General features: G+C 49.8%; 1 protein-coding gene across 1 annotated transcript; it reads right to left on the bottom strand.

Moving 5' to 3' along the window:
- Nucleotides 1-244: 244 nt before the first annotated feature.
- On the bottom strand, nucleotides 245-8,504 carry LOC125759929 (testis-specific gene A8 protein-like). Its single transcript, XM_049419426.1, has 3 exons — nucleotides 8,435-8,504; nucleotides 6,678-6,901; nucleotides 245-385 (listed from the first exon to the last, which is right to left on the bottom strand). Exons 1-3 carry the CDS (start codon nucleotides 8,502-8,504, stop codon nucleotides 245-247), a joined length of 435 nt encoding a protein of 144 aa, XP_049275383.1.
- Between the last annotated feature and the right edge of the window lie 14,484 nt (nucleotides 8,505-22,988).

The following is a 22,988-nucleotide window of genomic DNA, read 5'->3' as shown; positions in this document are numbered from 1 at the left end:
ACGTGGTAGAGTACACGAATAAATAGAAGATGTATGCAGTTCCAGTCTACTCGGAGGGTGACCCTAAGGTCACCGCATCTATTAAAACTAACAGAGCCGAGGTGGCTTCGGAATCGGCCATTTCTCTCGCAATGGCTTCCACAATGGCCACTCTAATAGTAAGCGATTCGGAAACCGCAATTCTAAATAACGCAAAGGGGCGCACCTCCCCGGAAGCACTACGAATCCTGGATAACTTTCGCGGTCAGCGGGTTGTCCATATCATCTGGGCACCTGCGCACTCCTCCCTACCTGGCAACGAGGCAGCGGACACCGTTGCTCGAGGGCTCACAAGCAGAGCCACCAGGGCGCGACGGATGAGGCTGGGAGGAGTCCGGATAGCTAGCTACAGGGAGATTATTAACCATTACAGACTGGGGAAGGCCCGCTTTCCCCCCGCACATCACTCACTTAATAAGCAGCAGGCGGTGGTATGACGCCTTCTTCAAATCAATATGTATCTAACCCCGGTGACTTCAACCAAATCTACTCGGCCAAATGGAGATTTTTTTCAAGAAAGGGCGGACCTAGATAACATTATTTGGGCTTGCCCACAGGCGTCTCGACCGGGGCTAAAAATTCAAAATGGGGGTCAGTCCATTCAGCAGGTGGAGTAGTTGTGAAGGGAGGGGAGAGGGAAGTGAAGTTGATAAAGAAGGGGAAGGGAGAGGGAAGTGAAGTGGAGTGGGAGAGGGGAGAGGAAGACAATATAATAATATCTGGGGTTTAACGTCCCAAAACCAAGATATGATTATGAGAGACGCCGTAGTGGAGGGCTCCGGAAATTTCGACCAACTGGGGTTCTTTAACGTGCACCTAAATCTAAGTACACGGGCCTCAGACATTTTCGCCTCCATCGAAAATGCAGCCGCCGCGGCCGGGATTCGATCCCGCGACCTTCGGATCAGCAGTCGAGTGCCATAACCACTAGACCACCGTCAAGACAAGGGGAGAGGGAAGTGGAGAGAGATGGGAGTGGAGAGGGGGAGAGAGGGAGTGGAGAGGAAGCGTGTGGAGAGGGTTTGCGCATGCGCAGTAAGGGTGGTCACGCCGCACACCACCGGTTTGAACTCCGCCATAACATGCTTCGCATCTAAAAAAGAAACGCACAGGATGCAAAAAATATATCAAGATGCTACTTCAAAATGCAGTGAATACACCTCAAGTGTCCAACATTCTAACAAAATTTCTGTTGTTTGCTAGAGTTTCGAGCAAACAGCAGAGCTTCTGCGAAGGTCAATTACTTAATTTTAGGAAGAAGTTGATAAAATGAGTGTCCTTTCCCGTTTGGACAACGTAGATCTTTTATAAAAAATTCTAATAAATTTGTAATAATGTGAAAATAATGCTTTACTCCAAAGGCTTTCCTGCGTAATCACGGTTGCTTTACGCAGAAACTTCGGTGTCGGCGTCGGCGTCTTTGGTTGTGATCGAAAAATCAGCGTTATCCGTGAGCGAAAATTCGAGATGGATGCAAATTATTAATAATAAAAAAGTCACAGTTTCGCCGCAAGGGCGAAGCAATGAATGCGATAGCAAGAAAATAATGCTATACGAAGTAAGGCTCGCCAATGGATACTCTCAGTTTGAACAGCGCTCCTGTTGCAAAGGCGGCCGAAGCAGCGAAGGAAACTAGCGTGCTTCAAGTGACGAGCTGTGACACTTGATAGTTCGCGCTCATCGTCTGTTTGTTCGTTTAGCGGCGTCCCTTGAGCTCGAGTGACTTTCGTACGCTCCGTAACATGAGCGCGGACATCACGGTGAAAGCGTGAAACATCATTCTTCCCCTCACCACGAGAAAACCGCGCGAGCAGACAGCGGAAGGGCAGGGTCCTCCCGGTGCAACTATAAGAAGAAGCGAGCAAGCTCGCCGACGACTTTTAAATGCGCTCGTCGCGCTCCTAACGCCATCTTGCTAGTAATGAAGAAACGCTTATAAGCGCCTGCCGTCTCTGAGTCCGTCCAGCGGTAAAGGGTGTGTATATAACGCTCGCCGTTAGCTACATAGAGGATCTGCGTTTCGTGGCGTAGTGGATAGCGCCACTCGCTGCGGAGCAAGAGGTCCCTGGTTCGATTCCGCGCTTCGGAAGCATTTTTCTGAATTATTTTTCTTTAAGAATTTTGTATATATATACATACTTATACATATACGGTGGATGACGGCGGCGACGGCGACGGCAAAATCCAGCCGAGACTGTCCATATAATTGCTATCGCAATAAAAATGTTTGGTCTGGCTGAGAATCGAACCGAAGCCTTCTGCGTGTCAAGCACGTGTTCTATACGAAGGATCCACGCCACTGCTTCGAACAGCTCCGTAAGAAAAAAAAGAAGCTGTAAGAATGTCAAGTAGTGGGAGGAGTCTCTATAAGGCGTGCAATATTGCGCGGCACCGTCGTAGAATCGCACCAGTCGTCAAAACATGGTAATTGGGCAAGGAATGGGTGGGTTAAAGCTACCCACCAAACGTAAAGTGTGCAGTGCGCTGGTTTGCGCAGCACCTTACGGACGCGTAGTAGGTGCTTCTTCGATTAGCAAAAGAAGGAAAAATTACGGCGTAGTGGGCACTTCGCAACCGCACTTGCAGTAGGCATTTTGGGATTGTTTGTAACGGCCAATGTTGCGCGCACAAACGTTCCTTTCCAGGCGTCAGGGTTGAAGGCGATGCGCAAGGGAACAGATTACGCTATCGCTTTCTACTCACGAAGTCGAAGCTCAAGAATCCTCCAAGTATTGCATATTGTTCTCGTCACCCACGGGCTTAAGGTACCAATACTGTTACTAATTACAAGATCAACATATGCATGCCTATTTCTTCATTTAACCATTCCTTATAGACTGCTTCGATTAATAACTTTTTTCTATACTTCATGACTGTAATTCCAACATATTCACTCCGCTTATATTATATTAGGTGTATTTAAAGCGCACCAAACGCCAATCCATTCGTTGTGAACATGAGAAATGCGATCGTATTCCGTATAACAACTAGGAGAGATATTGTCTTCTCGGTATGCAACACAGCTGTGGCAGCACTTCGACTTCTCCGTTGCGATTAACTGTGCAGGATAAAGAATCCGCAATTTAATTTGGGAGACTGCCAGCTGCGTCGACATGGCGGTTTATTGTTGTGTGCGCGTGTCCTTTCTGGAAGTGCTTGTGTCCTCTCGTTCGGGAAAGCATTTGTTGTGATTGGTGAAAATTAATGAGCTGAAAACATTCCAGGCCGTAATGCGATTAGGGCAGCGCGCGCTTTCTATAATCCGAGAACGAGGCATCTCTTCCTTATCGGGAAACGAGAAAAGCGTGACCTAATTAACTTGGGCGGGGCAAAGTTAAGCGGCGTAGTGTGGCCCGCTGATGCGCAGGAAGAAGTAAATAAATAGAGAAATGAAATAAAGAAAATACATTACTAATTAAACAAATAGATAGATAGATAGATAGATAGATAGATAGATAGATAGATAGATAGATAGATAGATAGATAGATAGATAGATAGATAGATAGATAGATAGATAGATAGATAGATAGATAGATAGATAGATAGATAGATAGATAGATAGATAGATAGATAGATAGATAGATAGATAGATAGATAGATAGATAGATAGATAGATACGCCACTGCTTTCACCTTCAGTGCCCCGGGCTGTAATGCTCCAACGTGCTGTATGTTCTCCAATTTTCTCTTGGGAGTGATACAGCGCAATACTTAGTCTAGGTTTTCAAGTCCAATGCGGCAAAATGCAAACGCGTGTACGCTATCTCCGATGCACTCTGGCGCACTGGTGGAACGAACGAAATATGGCACTGTTCTGCGTCGTTGAAAGCGTGTAGGCGCTATGCACAGTGAGGTACTGTGTTATTACTATTTTCAAGACTGCTTTCTGCACCAGTAGTTTCTCGTTACCTTACTATACGAAACAACCTAACAGACCTTAACCCTGTCTGCAGGGCACGACAGAGTGGACAATCGTAATGCGGTTTAGACATTCCGTACCAAAGTTCAGCGCGCGTGGCAGTCCCTGCGGAACCGGTAATGCACCTCCCGTCCTGCGTCTCCTGGCTTCAGCGGTTTCTAAATCGCCCCTAGGCAGCGCTGCAGCTATTAAGAGGCCGCACAGAATAGCAATGCATCTGCTTGGGCGTCGCCATTTTGCATGCTGTGTTTAGCAACGGACCCCCATGCATTCACCCCTTTGGGTAAATGCATAGAAAGTAAAAGAGTACCTCTTTTGTCATGCCAGTGCGATAAATGTACAAAAATTAGGTGTCCTTCCTTTGTCTTCGGGAAGAGAGGGTTGCGTGCCTGACTTACTACTTTTCTTTCTTTCCTTCACCAATGCGGAAGTTTGGGCACGTTCGTAATCCATTTTGAAGAAAGCTAAAAGCACACGGAAAACACGGACGAAAGGGGGCACGCATATACACGCACACAGGAACTAATTCCGAGAAATTTATTGTTGCAATACCGTCGCTACTCATGGCATCGCCTAATCAGCCCATATCAATGAGCATAAGTTCGAAGCCACTCTAAGAGTTGACACATTTCAAATTGGCGCTGTCCCATCGAGTAAATGATATTCTTTTTTTTGACAGAGCAATTGACGGCATGCTCCCGCACATTTACTCGGTCTTCTCAATCTCTTGCGCCTCGATTATGTACCTTGTGAGCTGATTTGTACTCCTGACAGCAATTCAGCATGTGTCCAGCAACGGAACACGGACACACTCTTGGAATGCATTGATAAGAAACCAGCAGCTGCTTTCCTGACATTATATGGCTTCGCGTTTTTTTCGGTTTTTTTTTTCTAAGATGCGCCTGTACGCGTATATCTGTGCCTTTTTTCGTACGTGTTTTCTGGCGCTTTTAGCTTCCTTCCTTCTTTCCTTCCTTCCTTCCTTCCTTCCTTCCTTCCTTTCTTTCCTTCTTTCTTTCTCTTTTTTCTTTCTTTCGTTCTTCCTTTCTTCTTTTCTTTCTTTCTTTCTTTCTTTCTTTCTTTCTTTCTTTCTATCGCATTGCGCATTGCTCCCTTCTAACTTTTTCCTTTCCCCATAAAACCAGAAAACGGACCTTCGTCCACGTGCTTATCAACACAACACTTCAGTTGCTAGATGCAATAATGACGCTCGTGCGTTCATATCCAGGCAACAAATAAATGCGGCAACGTGAAATTACAAACGATCTGAATAAAAGATCAGATTACCGTATCAGAAACGGCCAATCACCGACAAGCCCACGATCTAGAGAGCACCAATTATTAAAAAACGGCGCACTCTCGAATGTGCGCCGGTCACATATGTGACCGGCGCACAATCGAGAGCCACATTTCTGTACGCCCACATCAGTGTACACTCGCCCGCGCCAAGAATTTCGCGTATGGTGCCACCGCCGCCACCGATATCTGTATATCATAAAAATCATCACGTGAAAAATCTCAATGCCGTGCTAGAAAGTTGTAAGTATAAATGTTTCTGCCACTTTCAAATGATACACTACATTTGAAAACCACAACGATAGTCTGCTTCTATTCCTAACAACTGTTTCCACGTTTGCGATATGGATACAGGGGCGAAGTTCTCTACATTACTTCTGGTGTACGTGTCCTTGTTTATCGTGTTTCATTACTCAGTGCATTTATTCTTTCGTTTTCTGTGCATAAGACTACGCTGACAAAAACAAAACAAAACAAAAGCATCAATAGATCAGCTGGCGGAAAGCGCGAACTTCCAGAAAGATAAAGTGCCTACACTCTCACTTTAGTGACTGCCCATAGTGAAATGATGGAGGAGGAGTTGTGGAGAAGGGTATAAAGAAACAAATAGCGATGAAAAGTTGTATTCCCTTGGTAGTGTGTGGTGCGGGAACGGTGATGGACGGATCCCAACATAAAACAAAACGATGTTTATTAACGTAGTAGCAGCAGCAGGGCAAGCATGCCGATGCTGCGCTTCGAAAGGTTAGAGAAACAAACATGCAACCAAGCTCGGTAGCTTGGGTTATATAGCCAGCAGTGGTGACGTAAGCCTCCGGAAGCGTGTTGTATCGGAAGCGTGTTGCAGCAGGTAGCTGTGTCACGCCGGGCTAATCAGTGACGAGACGGAGGCTGCGTAGGTCTGTGCGCAGTGGTCGCCACATCACCCCCCCGCGGAGTGGAGAGCCCTCAGGGCTTGTAGAAGTCCGGGAGGCGTAAGGAGTTCCACCAGTTCCGGTGGACGGCACTGCGAACCATGCAGCGGGCGAGGACCACGGTGATTGTGCGTGGCTCGCGGCAGCGAGCCAAGCAGAGGGATGCGTTGGTGTTGCCGGTGGTGAGGGTGGTCCAAATGTAGTGGTCGACGCAACGCCAACAATCGTGCGTTGGACGCATCACAGCTGACTGGCGCGGGAGGGTGGTCCCCGCCACATGTGTAGCCGGTTGTTATCGGCTGGGGAACAGTTCCGACTGGCCATGGTGCGGGTTCGTCTGCTGCTGCGGGTTCGCCTGCTGCCGCGGGTGCCGGGGGCTCGTCTGCCGTCGCGGGCGGTGCCGGGGGCTCGTCCGCCGTCGCGGGTGCCGGGGGCTCGTCCGCCGTCGCGGGTGCCGGGGGCTCGTCCGCCGTCGCGGGCGCCGGGGGCTCGTCCGCCGAAGCGGGCGCCGGGGGCTCGTCCGCCGAAGCGGGCGCCGAGGACTCGTCCGCCGAAGCGGGCGCCGAGGACTCGTCCGCCGAAGCGGGCGCCGAGGACTCGTCCGCCGAAGCGGGCGCCGAGGACTCGTCCGCCGAAGCGGGCGCCGAGGACTCGTCCGCCGAAGCGGGCGCCGAGGGCTCGTCTGCTGCGGCGGTAGCCGAGGGCTCGTCCGCTGCGGCGGGTGCGGGCACGGCTGCTGCGGCGGGTGCGGGCACGGCTGCTGCGGCGGGTGCGGGCACGGTTGCTGCGGCGGGTGCGGGCACGGTTGCTACGGCGGGCGCGGGCACGGTTGCTACGGCGGGTGCGAGCACGGTTGCTGCGGCGGGTGCGGGCACGGCTGCTGCGGCGGGTGCGGGCACGGTTGCTACGGCGGGCGCGGGCACGGTTGCTACGGCGGGCGCGGGCACGGTTGCTACGGCGGGTGCGGGCACGGTTGCTGCGGCGGGTGCGGGCACGGTTGCTACGGCGGGCGCGGGCACGGTTGCTACGGCGGGTGCGAGCACGGTTGCTGCGGCGGGTGCGGGCACGGCTGCTGCGGCGGGTGCGGGCACGGTTGCTACGGCGGGCGCGGGCACGGTTGCTACGGCGGGTGCGAGCACGGTTGCTGCGGCGGGTGCGGGCACGGCTGCTGCGGCGGGTGCGGGCACGGTTGCTACGGCGGGCGCGGGCACGGTTGCTACGGCGGGTGCGAGCACGGTTGCTGCGGCGGGTGCGGGCACGGTTGCTGCGGCGGGTGCGGGCACGGTTGCTACGGCGGGCGCGGGCACGGTTGCTACGGCGGGCGCGGGCACGGTTGCTACGGCGGGTGCGGGCACGGTTGCTGCGGCGGGTGGTGGTGGGGCTAGCACGAACCCTCGAAGTTGGTCGTATGCCTGCGGCCCAAGAGGAGGCACGACGCGTCGCAGAGCAGGAGGAAGCATAGCTACCGTGATGGCGTACTGCTGCGAGACGATGTTACGCAGGGAGAAACCAGCCTCCATCTTGATGAGCCAGATGGCTGGACATTGCGGCCAGAATTCGGGAAACTCCGGCGGCAGCAAGATGCAGTGCGCCGTGGTTTCATCCGGTCGCAGCGCCATCGTGATAGGCGTGTCAGAGGTCGGTTGACTCGGCGTGAAGGTCCCGTGGAATCTTCTGGAAGGTCATTCCAAGGTCCGGGTCATGGCGGTGCGGTTTGTTCGTTTTCCGGGTCACCAGATGTGTGGTGCGGGAACGGTGAAGGACGGATCCCAACATAAAACAAAACGATGTTTATTAACGTAGTAGCAGCAGCAGGGCAAGCATGCCGATGCTGCGCTTCGAAAGGTTAGAGAAACAAACATGCAACCAAGCTCGGTAGCTTGGGTTATATAGCCAGCAGTGGTGACGTAAGCCTCCGGAAGCGTGTTGTATCGGAAGCGTGTTGCAGCAGGTAGCTGTGTCACGCCGGGCTAATCAGTGACGAGACGGAGGCTGCGTAGGTCTGTGCGCAGTGGTCGCCACATCACCCCCCCGCGGAGTGGAGAGCCCTCAGGGCTTGTAGAAGTCCGGGAGGCGTAAGGAGTTCCACCAGTTCCGGTGGACGGCACTGCGAACCATGCAGCGGGTGAGGACCACGGTGATTGTGCGTGGCTCGCGGCAGCGAGCCAAGCAGAGGGATGCGTTGGTGTTGCCGGTGGTGAGGGTGGTCCAAATGCAGTGGTCGACGCAACGCCAACAATCGTGCGTTGGACGCATCACAGCTGACTGGCGCGGGAGGGTGGTCCCCGCCACATGTGTAGCCGGTTATCGGCTGGGGAACAGTTCCGACTGGCCATGGTGCGGGTTCGTCTGCTGCTGCGGGTTCGTCTGCTGCTGCGGGTTCGCCTGCTGCCGCGGGTGCCGGGGGCTCGTCTGCCGTCGCGGGCGGTGCCGGGGGCTCGTCCGCCGAAGCGGGTGCCGGGGGCTCGTCCGCCGAAGCGGGTGCCGGGGGCTCGTCCGCCGTCGCGGGCGCCGGGGGCTCGTCCGCCGTCGCGGGCGCCGGGGGCTCGTCCGCCGTCGCGGGCGCCGGGGGCTCGTCCGCCGTCGCGGGCGCCGGGGGCTCGTCCGCCGTCGCGGGCGCCGGGGGCTCGTCCGCCGTCGCGGGCGCCGGGGGCTCGTCCGCCGAAGCGGGCGCCGAGGACTCGTCCGCCGAAGCGGGCGCCGAGGACTCGTCCGCCGAAGCGGGCGCCGAGGGCTCGTCTGCTGCGGCGGTAGCCGAGGGCTCGTCCGCTGCGGCGGGTGCGGGCACGGCTGCTGCGGCGGGTGCGGGCACGGTTGCTGCGGCGGGTGCGGGCACGGTTGCTACGGCGGGCGCGGGCACGGTTGCTACGGCGGGTGGTGGTGGGGCTAGCACGAACCCTCGAAGTTGGTCGTATGCCTGCGGCCCAAGAGGAGGCACGACGCGTCGCAGAGCAGGAGGAAGCATAGCTACCGTGATGGCGTACTTGTCCTGCTGCGAGACGATGTTACGCAGGGAGAAACCAGCCTCCATCTTGATGAGCCAGATGGCTGGACATTGCGGCCAGAATTCGGGAAACTCCGGCGGCAGCAAGATGCAGTGCGCCGTGGTTTCATCCGGTCGCAGCGCCATCGTGATAGGCGTGTCAGAGGTCGGTTGACTCCGCGTGAAGGTCCCGTGGAATCTTCTGGAAGGTCATTCCAAGGTCCGGGTCATGGCGGTGCGGTTTGTTCGTTTTCCGGGTCACCAGATGTGTGGTGCGGGAACGGTGAAGGACGGATCCCAACATAAAACAAAACGATGTTTATTAACGTAGTAGCAGCAGCAGGGCAAGCATGCCGATGCTGCGCTTCGAAAGGTTAGAGAAACAAACATGCAACCAAGCTCGGTAGCTTGGGTTATATAGCCAGCAGTGGTGACGTAAGCCTGCGGAAGCGTGTTGTATCGGAAGCGTGTTGCAGCAGGTAGCTGTGTCACGCCGGGCTAATCAGTGACGAGACGGAGGCTGCGTAGGTCTGTGCGCAGTGGTCGCCACAGTAGTATTGCGACTGGTTGCAAGGTGAGGTTCCCGGCTTATGCAGGCCACCATGAAAGAAGGGGAGAAGAAGGAGGATGAAAGATAGGAAAGCCCGAAGAAGGTGTTTCAGAATTTTAAAAGTAAAAAGTGCAGCTATGCCAGGCTTTAATACCAGGAAGCGCTGCACATATATGCTGGCAAAAGGTATTTTCAGTTAACTGTAATAGGTTAATTCAAATGTCCACTATATATCTACCGGGTGCTTCACGTGACTGGAACCAATGATATCAAAAAAAAACGAGAAAACGACTGGTTACCCGCAACTAAATGGAACCAACGACGTACGGTTTGCCGTCCTGTCCTCCTTGCTAAAGTACCTATATATGGCGTTTAATTAGTTAATTAACGAATATCAATTACGCATCTTTAAATACTATGTTTAGGGACCAGTGCGTTGGGTTTCTGTGCAGAACACATTCCAAAAAGTCCGATCCAATTTTTTGTGCTGACGTGCGTGCCGCGTCGTGATAATTTCCGGTGTTTAAAGAAAGCCCGCGAAATGTGAAACAAAACCCAGCGACAGCGCTCGTGCGCAACCGTATTGCAGCGCTGTCAACAGTGCTTCGAGCGAAACAACCGTGCGCGTAAACCGTCAACCTATCGCTTATCAGGAACGATGGCGCTTCCTTGTCGCGTGCCACCGTCAAAAATGCTCACCCAATGTGAGGCCGATGCTTGCAGCCACGGCCGATCACTTTGGCACTGTCCACGCGCAAGGTTTGTCATGTCATGTTTAAAAAAGACCTGTAATTTCGGTCTTCTTTCCTACATTACTTTAGCGACGCAAGTTTTTCTGTGCTCTGGTTAGTGGGTAGAAGAGACGGCTGAACATAGAATGTCGTTGAAGCCAGCGTTTGAACAAACGGGCTCGTCTTCATCTGGGCAGCAGCAAGTTGGCTACGTTGGCTCCACCGACATTTCCTGGTGAACGATTTCTCACCACTTGAAGCCCCCATATTCCCCTGAAGATCCTCTCTTGTTTGTTGGGAGGAGAGTTCAGGACTCCTTGCATTGCGCCAAAGAATGGGAAATATATGGGAAATATATCGGAATGGGAAATATATCGGAATGGGAAATATATGGGAAGAATAGGTGAAGTTATAACCAGCAATGTTACAGTAACAAATGAGAAGGATTCTTTAGAACTAAGAAAAAAAAAACTTAATTTAATTTGATTATAAGAGGTGTTCCTTTAACAAGATAGTATTTGGACCATTTACGTATGAGATGATGTCAGTCTAACAAACAACATTGTTTGCGAGGAATGAGCAGGCTTTGTTGTGCACAGAGGAGGACGGGTGGTCTCAGCACCTTAGAAAACATAGAACATTTTAAAAACGAAGTTGCGAGCGACGCTTACGAACTCAAATATTGTCTTTCGCGCATCTAAGGCAGCAGGTTGAACCAATGTCTCACAAAAAAGTGTGATGCGTGGTGTACATCAAAGAACTTGTTTTTATTTTTTGTGCTTTTTGTTCCTATACGGAAGCAAGATGAACAGCACCAGTCTTACCGGCTCTACGCATTTCGCAGTGGCATGATCTCGCAAATAGATGCGTAGCAGGAAAACACGCACGAGGGAGTAAAAAAAAATATTCTCCTTTCACTCAGTCACGGAAGTTCGCTTACTCGAGATCGTCAGCAACTTTACTCGAGGATGTCGTGAAAAGCAGGGATGGCACGATCCCACGAAATGACAACAGAGACAAGTGCAAGATGTATGCCGTGCCAGAAAAGAGTGCAGGCAGCTGCAGTGGGGCACAGAGTACGCGAAGCGGCTATGGTCTCGCTTTCTTTTTCTTTTTTGGATTAGCTGGTACTCTTTCTACGATACAAACTTCAGGTAACAGAGCTAACGAGTCGTCTCCGTTTGTTTAAAGATCGATTGATGGTAAAACAAAACTTTTCGTTCAGGAAAACATGCGCCGAGAATGTGGATATATTTCTGTATCGTTTATGTTGTTTTCTCGATATATGGACGCCCGTAAGCAAAACGTCTTATGAGCAGTACAATAGGAATCTCTCAGTAAAGGGCAGAGCAAAATTTTAGTTTACCTGTAGGCGTCAGTTAAGTGGAGTCATAAGAGTGCAGTAAGATGGCGTGAAACGGACAAATATTTCATTTATCCAGAGGCGTCAGTTGATGATCACCGTCATTATCATCATCATCATAATGAGCCTTACTGGGCCCACTGCAGGGCAATGACCTGTCCCATGCTGCTCCGCCAATCAACCCGATCATCTGCTTGTTGCGGCCACGCTATACCCGCAAACCTTCTCACCTCATCTGCCCCCCTAACCTCATGTATCTCCCTCACGCGCTGATCTTCTCTTGCAATCCAATGTTTTACTCTTAATGACCAGCGGTTATCTTGCCTACGCGCTAAGTGCCTTGCCCATGCCCATTTCTTCTTTATTTCGAGTAAGACGTCCTTGCACCGTTTTGTACCCTCACCTCATCTGCTCTCTTATTATGTCTTTGGATTACACCTATCATTTTCTTTCCCATTGCTCGCTGTGTCGTCCTTCATTTAAATGCGAAGGATTCTTTAGAACGTGCGAATGCACGACTCTCAAAACCACCCTCCCCTCCCTTCCTTTAGGCCCCTTATGTCAGAAACCCTGCATGTTGATATGGACATTAAATGAAACGTTGGAATAAACTTAGCATAAACTCGCAAATTTCATTCAAAACAATGAGAAATGTATTTTGTGTAGCTTACTCTGACCGCACAATACATTTAATACGTATTCAGCGGCAGCTATGTGCTTAGACTTCTACATTCTATAAACATGACCCTGGTTTACACGCTTTCGCTGTAACCAGGCACGTGTTTCGCAAATAGCAGACCCGGTGCCGCGTTAAACGCAATAACCTTGACTTACGAAGCAACGGTTACGGCAATTCTTTTGTAGTGCTTCCAAAGCACTGCAAAACGCACTGCTTCGCTAAGCGGCTTAGCAAAAGTATAGCGTATTTCAAGTTTTCGAGTGCTGTGCTACCAACGTATGGTCCCACCTTCACAGTACTTATTGGGTTCAAGACTCTCTGGCCGTGCCAAAAATATTCCTGCGACGCGAGCTAGTTCTCGGAGAGCAATGTCGGAATCTGAAATTTAAGGCGACCGGCCAAGTAAAACGCAAGACATCTTGTCCTTTTTCACTGCTAATGCAGATGCTCGCGACGTCTCGGCACTGTTTGCCAGAAGATAAACTTACGTAAATACATATTTGCTACAAGAATTCATCGGTCTAGGGTTAAGCGGGACGGCAACAGACTTAATCAAGTTCAAAGTTTCCGCATATTGAAGACTAGTATAATGCACTTTTCCCATTCGCCAGAACAGACAGCAAATGCAATACTTCAGTGGCCGAATACTAATAAAAAACACCAGGCCTGCGCAAAGCACGCAGCCCAGTCACAGCGAAAGCTGGAAGGGCGGTCTTTCTAGAGTCCCGTTGTTAACTCTCTTGGGGCTGTTCAGAAATTAACAATGCTTGCACTTGTATGGTCAATAATTTTTGTATTTTAACTCTTAATGTGCTTTAGTAAGGCCTGTGTATAGTTTCACTTCGGTGTTGCGCCAATGAGCTCTCGCCTACGTGTGGCCAACAATTTCCGAGGGCAAACCAACATCATCAAAAAAAAACGGTGCAATGCGCACCTTCAGCCGCTCCTTGACATCGTCGTGACGTCTGTCACTGCTGCTCGGTGGAAAACCGGAGTTTGCAGTTCAAGAAATCAGATCACTGTAAGTACGCGTGAGCCGCGATTTAAGTTCGTGTGCAATATGATCGTCGATTATTCCACTGCAAAAAAAGAAAAAAAAAATGGAAATACACATTATTTGGTTCTTCGCATTAAAAGTTGCATTAGCTAAGTACTACAGCCATATATAAACGCTACGTGCTGTAGCATACAATTTGTAATATTAAACTGGAAGAGACATACCTGAAGTGACATAGAATACGTCTTTACCATTTCTCCTTCAACATGCAAGGAAACTTGCGCATGGCCGTCTTACACATTGCTGCGCGATTATCGGGCCAATGATGGCAGTAAAACAACGCGTAGGAGCCCACGTGCGCTCAGAACACGACAGGGCGCTTAAAAGCTTCTAATGCTTCGCCGAGTTGAAACGGTCCTTAATCGTAGTCATCGCCACGAAAGAAACAAAAAAAAAGGAAGCTGCGTGATAAGCGCGCGCGAAGCTGCCGCCGCCTTGCACCGTCCTGAAATGCTCCGTCGCGGCGATGGCGAATGACAGGCTATATGTCGCTGCTCGAGATGGCATATGCCGCGTTATTGAAACGCTGCCGATGGAAACAGGGACCGTGTATACAACAGAATATTTCACTGTCTCATATCTTTGGAGCAAGCGCGTGCACCTAAATCTCGAACGCCATCAGCAGCTTTCGGCCCAGGGCGACGTCTGTGAAAGCTCACAAAGGGATGGTTGTGGTGTTTTGTGGTAAATAAAGGAACCTAAGAACCAATCAACGTGTAAGGCATACACTCTTTAGGTAAGGTCACTCGCTAGGCATTGCTTACCAGAGCAAGTAGCAACGACGCGCGCCCATCAGCTCTGTGAAGGAGGCGTCGCCAGGCGTGGCTTACCAGAGCAAGTGGCAATGACGCGCCCACCAGCTCGGTGACGGCGGTGCCACCTATCGGAGGTACGACGAATCTGCAAGAGACAGCAAATTTTATGTGGCATTTCTATATACGATTTTCAGTAGCCGCGCACGGGCGCAGCCATATAAAATTACGCGATCGTGTACGGCCTTGGGCCAGCGACGCAGCCGTGGCCATACCACACACGCTGTTTGCATCAAACGCGAAAGTGAGCGACGCCGACAGTCAATTTTCGCATTTGATGAGGTATCTGAGGCCTTCGCCTTAAAAAATGTGTGATTTCGTTTTTTTTCTTCTTTTTTTCAAGGCGATGACCAAACTACGTGATATAGCAGCGTACGGACAAGTTTCGCGTTTAGTCGGCATACAAATGCTTACGAATATTAGAAAAAATGTGAGGTAACTAAACCGTACTACGTACCCCACTCTGCGAGAGTAAAGTGGCAAAGTGTTTAGAACAAAAGTGAATGATGATGAGTGGGTGAAGCACCGGGAATCATTCGGGTAACCTGAATCCCCCGTGCATTGCCCACTGGAGCATGCAAATGCGTGACAAACACGCGCGTAGAGTATACACAAGGTTGTTTTATTGATGTCATAAGGCGTATATAATATTGAGGTGCGGACTTCGTTTCCCTTTCATTAAGACCGCCTTGTGATCGGTGAAATTAAGAGGCAGGAGTTATTGAATGGGATGTAATCTGGAGTTAGCGAATACGAGGTCTATAATCGTCCGCCTGGCTGCTGTTGGATGTTTATTTTTCTGGTCATATGAAATTAATATGAGAGCCTAACGCGCCCCTAGCGGCATTCAAACCAGCACACGCGCCGGTAGTGAGCGCTGCTACCGCAGCGCCTTTAGCGGTCTCCATTAAAACCAGAGCACGCACCGCGTGCGAGGGCTGCTACCGCAGTGCCCCTAGCGGACGCCGTGCAAACCAAAGCTACGCTAGACGCGGGTGGTGCAAAGGTCGGCCGTAAGGTGCTTCACCCCTAAAAAGTGTAAGATTTAGAGTACCGTTTGTTCTCTACTTTGGGAGAGCCGTGAGCCGTCCCGATACCTACGAATTCTGTTCAAGATAAAAATAGCAATCGGAGCGCCAATGGAGTCGCCAAAACAGAACTTAATTTGAGGGCTCTTTCTTTTCAGAATCCGAGGTTGCACAAGTATCTCGGCCACTAAATGGCGCGTCTCATTTAAGGCTACGAAATTTTACTAAATGACAAATCCACAACTTTGTTCTTTTTTCACAAGGAACAAGATGTCTTATTCAGGGAAAAGATTACAAACATTCCTTTAAAGATGAACAATAAGCTATCCTTTCAAAATGCCCGATTACGCTATCGCGTTCTACTCCTGAAGTGAAGCTCAAGCGTCCTCCAACTTCTTGACGTCGTCTACAAGGACCTATCCTTGTCCTATTCGTCCGTATCGGGATCAGGACCTATTCGTCCTGATCCCGATAAGGTTTCGGCGGTTCTTCACTTCCCTCGTCCCGAAAGGAGCAAAGATTTACGCAGTTTCCTTGGCCTCGCTTCCTACTTCCGGCGATTCATACGAGGCTTTGCTTCAATAGCGGCACCTTTGCACAAATTACTCGGTTCTGGTGTTCCCTTTGACTGGTCTCCCGAATGTGAATCGGCGTTCAGCCATCCGAAAAATGCCCTCATGTCCGAACCTGTACTTCGCCGTTTTGATGAAACAGCACCTACACTCCTGCATACTAACGCTAGTGGCCACGGCATCGGTGGTATTCTCCTGCAGCGAGATCAGTCATCACGTGAGAGGGTCGTCGCGTATGCAAGCCGCGTACTGACCAACGCTGAGAAGAATTACACGATCACTGAGCAGGAGTGCCTAGCTGTCGTTTGGTCGGTGCAGAAGTTTCGACCTTATCTACATAGCCGTCATTTTACCATCGTTACAGACCACCATGCTCTATGTTGGCTTTCAACACTCAAGAACTTATCAGGTCGCCTTGGTCTCTGGATTATACCTCTGCAAGAATACCATTTCACTATTATCTACAAGTGTGGTAAAAAGCACCAGGACGCAGATGCGCTTTCTCGCTGCCCACTTCCTACGGCACCGTGCACTGGTTCTGCTACTAACTTCAGCGATGAATGCTCGGACGGTCCTTCCACGCGTGTCTCTTCCTTAGCCGCTCTTGACCAGATCTTTCCTGACGACCATGGCTCGATGATGTCTCATCAACTCGCTGACTCTTACTGTCGACGCATCATAGACCGCCTTCAGGGAAATTCGCGGCCGCCTAATGCCCGCCTTCGTCGACAGCTCACGCAGTTCAAGCTTGATAACCACATCCTTTACCGTCACATCTATCACCCAGACGGTCAACGCTGGGGGCCCGTTCTGCCTCGCTCTCTTAAAGCTGATATGCTTAAGGCCTGTCACGACGACATGAGTGCTGGTCACCTTGGTTTCCAGAAAACGTACGACCGCATTAAAGGTCGCTTCTATTGGCCTGGCCTATCTACCAGTGTAGCGAAGTACGTCACTTCCTGCAACCTTTGTCATCGGCGAAAGCTCCCGACATCACCTCAAAGCGGCGAGCTGCAACCACTTCCGTGTCCGTCGACTTCGGACACCATTTGAACACCAACGACTTCGACCACCATTCGAAGTCGTTGGCTTTGATCTGTATGGTCCTCTTCCCACGACTCCCACTGGTCATCGCTGGATAGTGACAGCTGTCGACCACTTGACACGTTACGCCGAAACAACCTGCGTGACTTCGGCGTCGGCTTCTGAAGTGGCTGCATTCATGCTTAAAGCCCTAATCCTGCGTCACGGTGCTCCTCGTGTCATTCTGAGCGCCCGTGGCAAAGCTTTCCTTTCACAAATTGTTGAGGAATTGCTCCAAGCCTCCGGTACCACGCACAAGACAACCTCCAGCTATCACCCCCAAACCAACGGGCTAACTGAGCGATTTCATCGCACACTCTCCGACATGATAGCCATGTATATTGAGCCATACCACACAAACTGGGACGCAATTTTGCCATTTGTAACTTTTGCATATAATACCGCCGTACAACGCACAACTGGCTACTCGCCATTCTATCTTGTCTATGGCCGATCGCCAACTTCCCTTCTTGACGTCTCTTGCTTGTCCGCCCCTGTCACTCCATCTGCATCTTCCTGTGAACAATATGTGTCCCGCATCCTTCACTGTCGCCAGCTCGCCCGAGTGAACACTGAGGCAAGACAACAGCATCGCAAGAGTCTCCATGACGCATCTCACAGTGCTGTGTTCTTCCACCCCGGCGACGAGGTGCTACTCCGGACATCAGTTAGCACTCCTGGCTTGTGCGACAAATTTGAATTTCGGTTTCTTGGCCCATACACAGTCTTGGAGCAGACCTCTCCCGTTAATTATCGCGTCGAACCTGTTATTGCTCCAACTGACCGGCGCCGTCGCGGTACCGAGATTGTGCATGTATCTCGTATGAAGCCTTTTAACAGGCGTTCCCCGTACCTTTAAGTTGCGGCAAGGATGGCCGCTTGCACGCGGGGGAAATTAGTGTGGGCATTTATCAGGCCCTTCTTCATCATCTGTACATTATCATCATCGCATGGTGTTCTTCATCATCTTCGCTTGTGGGGATATATCTTGAGACTGTTCTGTGCCTCGGATGTGTTCGGTTCGCTAAGTCTCGAAGGCTTATAAAGGCGTGTCAACTGCGACGTCACAATAGTTCTTATTCGGCAAATACGAAGTGAATTGCTCTTTAAAGGGGCCATATACCTAGTATAACAAATTACAGAAAATTTTGTTACGCAAATGTGGTTAAAATAGGCGCTGTTATATCCTGGGCGAGCGGAGTTTGCGGTCGGACATGTCAGGTCGGTGACACCTCGCCAGGCGCAAGTCTAGCCCCTTCTAAGGTACGCTTTCAAATGCGTGACGTCACGTGAACTTTCAGGTTCAGAGTTCAGGGTGCAACGTAAAGAAACTTTGACCTTCATTTTCTCAGAGTTCTTGGGGCGAAATAATAACAGTTCGACATTCATTTTGTCTGACTATAGCAAGCTTATACTCGCGGAATCAGCGACAGTGAAGAGCTAAAACAATAGCTTATCAGTCTAAATTGAATCATTGTTAAACTTTAGTGCTCCAACAGTGCTTCAGTGCTTCTATAATACTTAACGCTCTCCTATGATTGGTTGCGGGTGCGGCGTGAGAGCGCACCCGCGCAGTTGGCATCGTTACTAATAGCTCATGTTCTGGCGCTGGCGCCGGAACACGAGGTCATGCGTACATATCTAGTCAGCAATGATTGTGGCAACGTGAATTGACAAGCGACCTCGATAAAAGAAGAGGTTGCCCTAACAGAAACGGCTGATGGCCGACAATACCACGATCGAGAGCTTATAAATTATTGAAACGGCCTACACAAATACATGGGTGACCAGTGCACCTTCCAGGACCTCATTCTGCGTCAAGTGTTTTGCGTACATTAAGACGCTACCGTAATCGGTAACCCATAACAAGCTTCGCTTGAAAAATTGCCTTAAGAATTCGTGAGGATTACGTCGGTTGATAGGGAACGGGCGGAACCCGGCAACTATGGACTATAATAAGCAGCTTGAAGGGCTTTGATGCAGCGCGAAACGACCTAATAAACAGCGCCATCAATGGTCGTAAGGGCCTCAGTCAATGATGGCGTATGAGCTGAATGAGACCTCTGACCATTTGTCCGCGATGTTAAAAAATTGAGGCGTCTACACACAAATGGTGGGAAGTGCGTGGAAAGAGCGGAGCTCGTGGCTTTCCCCTCCTCTGTTCCCTCCTCCTCACACTCACACCCTTTTCCCCACCTCTTGCTATGCTATGCTATGCTATGCTATGCTATGGCCAGCAGCCCGACATGTGATAACTGTAGCTGCGAGGAGACAATCGCCCATCTTCTCTGTGAGTGTCCTCGCTTCAGTGCACAAAGAGAAGAACTGTCCGCAGCGTTAAATAGACTTGACAATCGTCCACTGTCGGAGGAAAAGATATTAGGACACTGGCCGAAACCATCCTCGGCACGAAAAGCTTTGAAAGCGTTATTGCGCTTTTTGCGCAAAACTAATCTCATAGACAGACTTTAAGCAGTGTCGTTTATCGTACTATTGTTCTTTTTTTTTCTTTTTGTAACATCCCTTTCCTATCATCTTTCACTCCCCCTTCCCCTTTCCCCAGCACAGGGTAGCCAGCCGGTCTGAGAACTGGCTAACCTCCCTGTCTTTCCGTTTTTCTTCTCCTCCTCCTCCTCCTCCTCCTATGCTATGCTTCACTGTCTTCCCTCCTCCTTTCCCTCCTTGTCACCCTTACATCACTTTCCGACCACCTTCCCATATTATAATACACATGGCTATGTTTTGCTTTCCTTATCTCTGTCTGTTCCTTTTTCTTTCTTTCTTTCTTTCTCTCTCTCTGTATATGATTCTTTCTGTCTTCCTGGCGTTTTCAATAAATAAAGTCGGTAGCAGACGCTGCCTGCTTCGGCGTTGTCTCTCGCGGGCGAGGGCGCGTTCTCGTTCCTCGCGAGCTGGTAGTTCAGCGTTTATCGCAGAAAGAGCGTTTCCATAGCCAACGCGCGCCGTTCGCTCTCTCGCCACACGGCGAGCGCTGAGGCGGTGGCGCCCTCTTTTGCGCTCAAGCAAATGGACTGTAACGACAGCAGACGACAATGCACGCCGACACGCCGAGACCCTAAGATGCTTCGATCCTAAAACAAGATTGCGTTCGCCTTCGAGTCGACTCAGGCGGGTGCATGAGGGACCCTGTGAATGATCTCTTCGTCCTGTATTTAAACGCAAAGAATGGAGGGAAGCCGCGAGCTCAATTTCTTGCTAGAGATCTCGCTCATCGGTCTTAAATTTGTGCAAAAATAGCGCTGATCATTCGAAGGTTCCCGGAAAAGTCAATGGGGGGAGAATAGAGCGCTCAGTATGAAGAACACTCCACTGTGCCATGCCTGGTACACGTCCATAGCATAATCACGCAATCACGGTCTGGATTTGGCAGAAAGAGATTGACGATTGGCACATATAGTACCAGTTACGACGTCTTCACGCAAGTAATTTCTACCGCGATTCAATCGAAGACTATATCTCTATACCTACGTCCGTCACAGCATTTCGTTTACAAAAGACTCAATGGCTGCGGCAGTAATAACATTGGTTTAAAGGTATGTGTACGGCAGAAAGGGAGGGGATTGTTTTTACTATTTTAATAATAATCATGACTTGAGTTCTTCGAATCGACCAGAGCACAGGTCAGCGCAACAGCAAAAGAAAACAAAGCAAGGAATGTTCTTGCGCAGCACTTGTATTTCTAAATCCTGCGCTAATTGCAACAGCACTACTGTTAAATCTGAGGAAGTGCGTAGAACGTCCATCCAGGTGTTTCCAGTTCGTAGTGTTCCCACTGCTCAGTTTACGAACTCATCAATGACGATCAATGTTTTAGGTGTGCATGTGGGGTTTCCCCGGAACGTGTAGAATCTTTTTAGGGAGGTTCGAAAACACGGCTTGTGGCATACCCGCTATTTTTTTCTTTTTTTTACCGACTTCCTGCTTGTTACGGCAGTTGAGATACGTGCCGTGCAGCGAGTTCTCTCTGATTGTTTCCCCCATCAGATGTAGCGCCGGAGAAGCGCCGCTGAGAGGAGAAATCGCGCGCTCGGCGAGGCTGTGGCGCCCTCTCTTGCACGGCGCAGGAGAAAACCGCATCTGTCCGAAGGGGTTTTAAGCGGCACTAAGTTAATTACTGCGATTACTTATTGATTATTTGTGTTAATTATATTATTTTAGACCACGTTCGTTTATTTTAATTTGATTTTGAGCCTTTCCAACCTAGTTTTAGGCCTGTATCGACCACTTGATTTTGAGCGTGATCACGCCCCAGGAGATATGCGGATGGACAACACGCCTGGCCCCTAAAGTGCTACTCACTTAAAAAGAACAATAGAATAAACTAAAACAGCAGAGATAACATGGGAACTATGAATTCTGAAACAACGCGCGCAGCGTTCGTCTACAGGTCTGCGACTAGCATCAACAAAGTTACAACTTCAGTATTTGTGCGCGGATGCATCGAGCCTGTAATAGACAGTGTTTACTTATGGCGGCATAGTTCTGGCAACACCTTCAAACCTGGATTGTTTCCCTTCCTACCATAAGAGTTTGACAGTTATAGCCAGCTTCATACCAGTTTGCTTGAATATCGGTGGGAGGTGGGGATGGCATATAGCATGACACTATACGTTGCAGCTTAGTAATGGCAGCGTGGCCAAGGCAACGGCAACAATTAACATTTCGGTAAAAACGACGTTTCGGTCGGAGTATATATCTTTTTCAAGAGCTCGAGAAAAGTCGGACACCGACCGGAACGTCTTTCTAAAATCATGTACTCTTTACCTATTGTCTAACAGCATCCCTAAACGTCGCTTCTCGTAATGTATCCATTTATTTATTTATTCGCTTACTTATTTATTCATTTTTACGCATTCTTGGCAACTACATTTCTAAGCACAAGGGTGACTTTCTTTCGGCAGGGTTGTCGATTTTATCGTAGCAAACAGGCATATGTATGTACAATAGAGGCATTCATAACTTTTTCTTGATGTAACTAAGCTCACATGCGATGAAAGTTATGAAATTCAACGTTTTGTATTTTTTAAGGGGAGAGGGCTACGTAACCATATCTGCGGAACAAAGGCTGCTTAAGCACCTGCTTGCGTCACCCTCTGAAACGCCTACGTCAAGTAATCTGCTCTGTGGAGGGGCTGTCGTTAAGAGTAAGATTCAACCGATTGACGCGACTTTGACGGGAGAACAAACGGGAGCGTTAATGGCGCGGAGAAGGGCGTCTGACGAGAGAGGACCGGGCGTAAGATTGGACGCGATTTAGCGACAGAAAAAAAGAACACCGGAAGAAATAATAACGAACAAATTTAGAGGTGATAGCGACGCGCACTGTGCGTGTCTATCGGTGGCGAGCACTGATGCAGTGTGTCGGCTTGCATTACAGTGGCTCTTCCAGTAGAGGAGGCTCTTAGAGTGACTTACGGTTGCGTCATTAATGGAAAAGGAATGTACAGGCTATTTAAAAAGTATGCGTTTAGAACAGTGTATTGGGAGAAAAATAACAAGAAAAGAAGCGCAGAGCTGAGTAAGATTGATTACAGCTGTCGGAAGGTTTGATATTCCTAAAGCAAGGCTGTGTAGCTCTCCACGGATGCACTGCAGCGCAGGTCTCCTTTTTTTGGCTGCTTTACTGTCCATCGTGACTGAATGCGTTATCGATGTAATACCCTATATTCCTTCTTACACAATAAAACACTCTTGCAAGGGATGGGTGAGTATCGGAAGATCGCAGCAACATATAGTTTATTATTATTATTATTATTATTATTATTATTATTATTATTATTATTATTATTATTATTATTATTATTATTATTATTGATTGATTGATTGATTGATTATCAGGGGCTTCAAGTGCCAAAACCACGGCATGATAATGAGGCACGCCGTATTGGATGGTTTCGGAAATTTCGACCACCTGGGATTCTTTAACGTACACCCATATTAC

The sequence above is a fragment of the Rhipicephalus sanguineus genome, chromosome 9 (assembly GCF_013339695.2).
Source record: "Rhipicephalus sanguineus isolate Rsan-2018 chromosome 9, BIME_Rsan_1.4, whole genome shotgun sequence".
NCBI lineage: Eukaryota > Metazoa > Arthropoda > Arachnida > Ixodida > Ixodidae > Rhipicephalus > Rhipicephalus sanguineus.
This window is presented reverse-complemented; position numbering and strand designations above follow the sequence as displayed.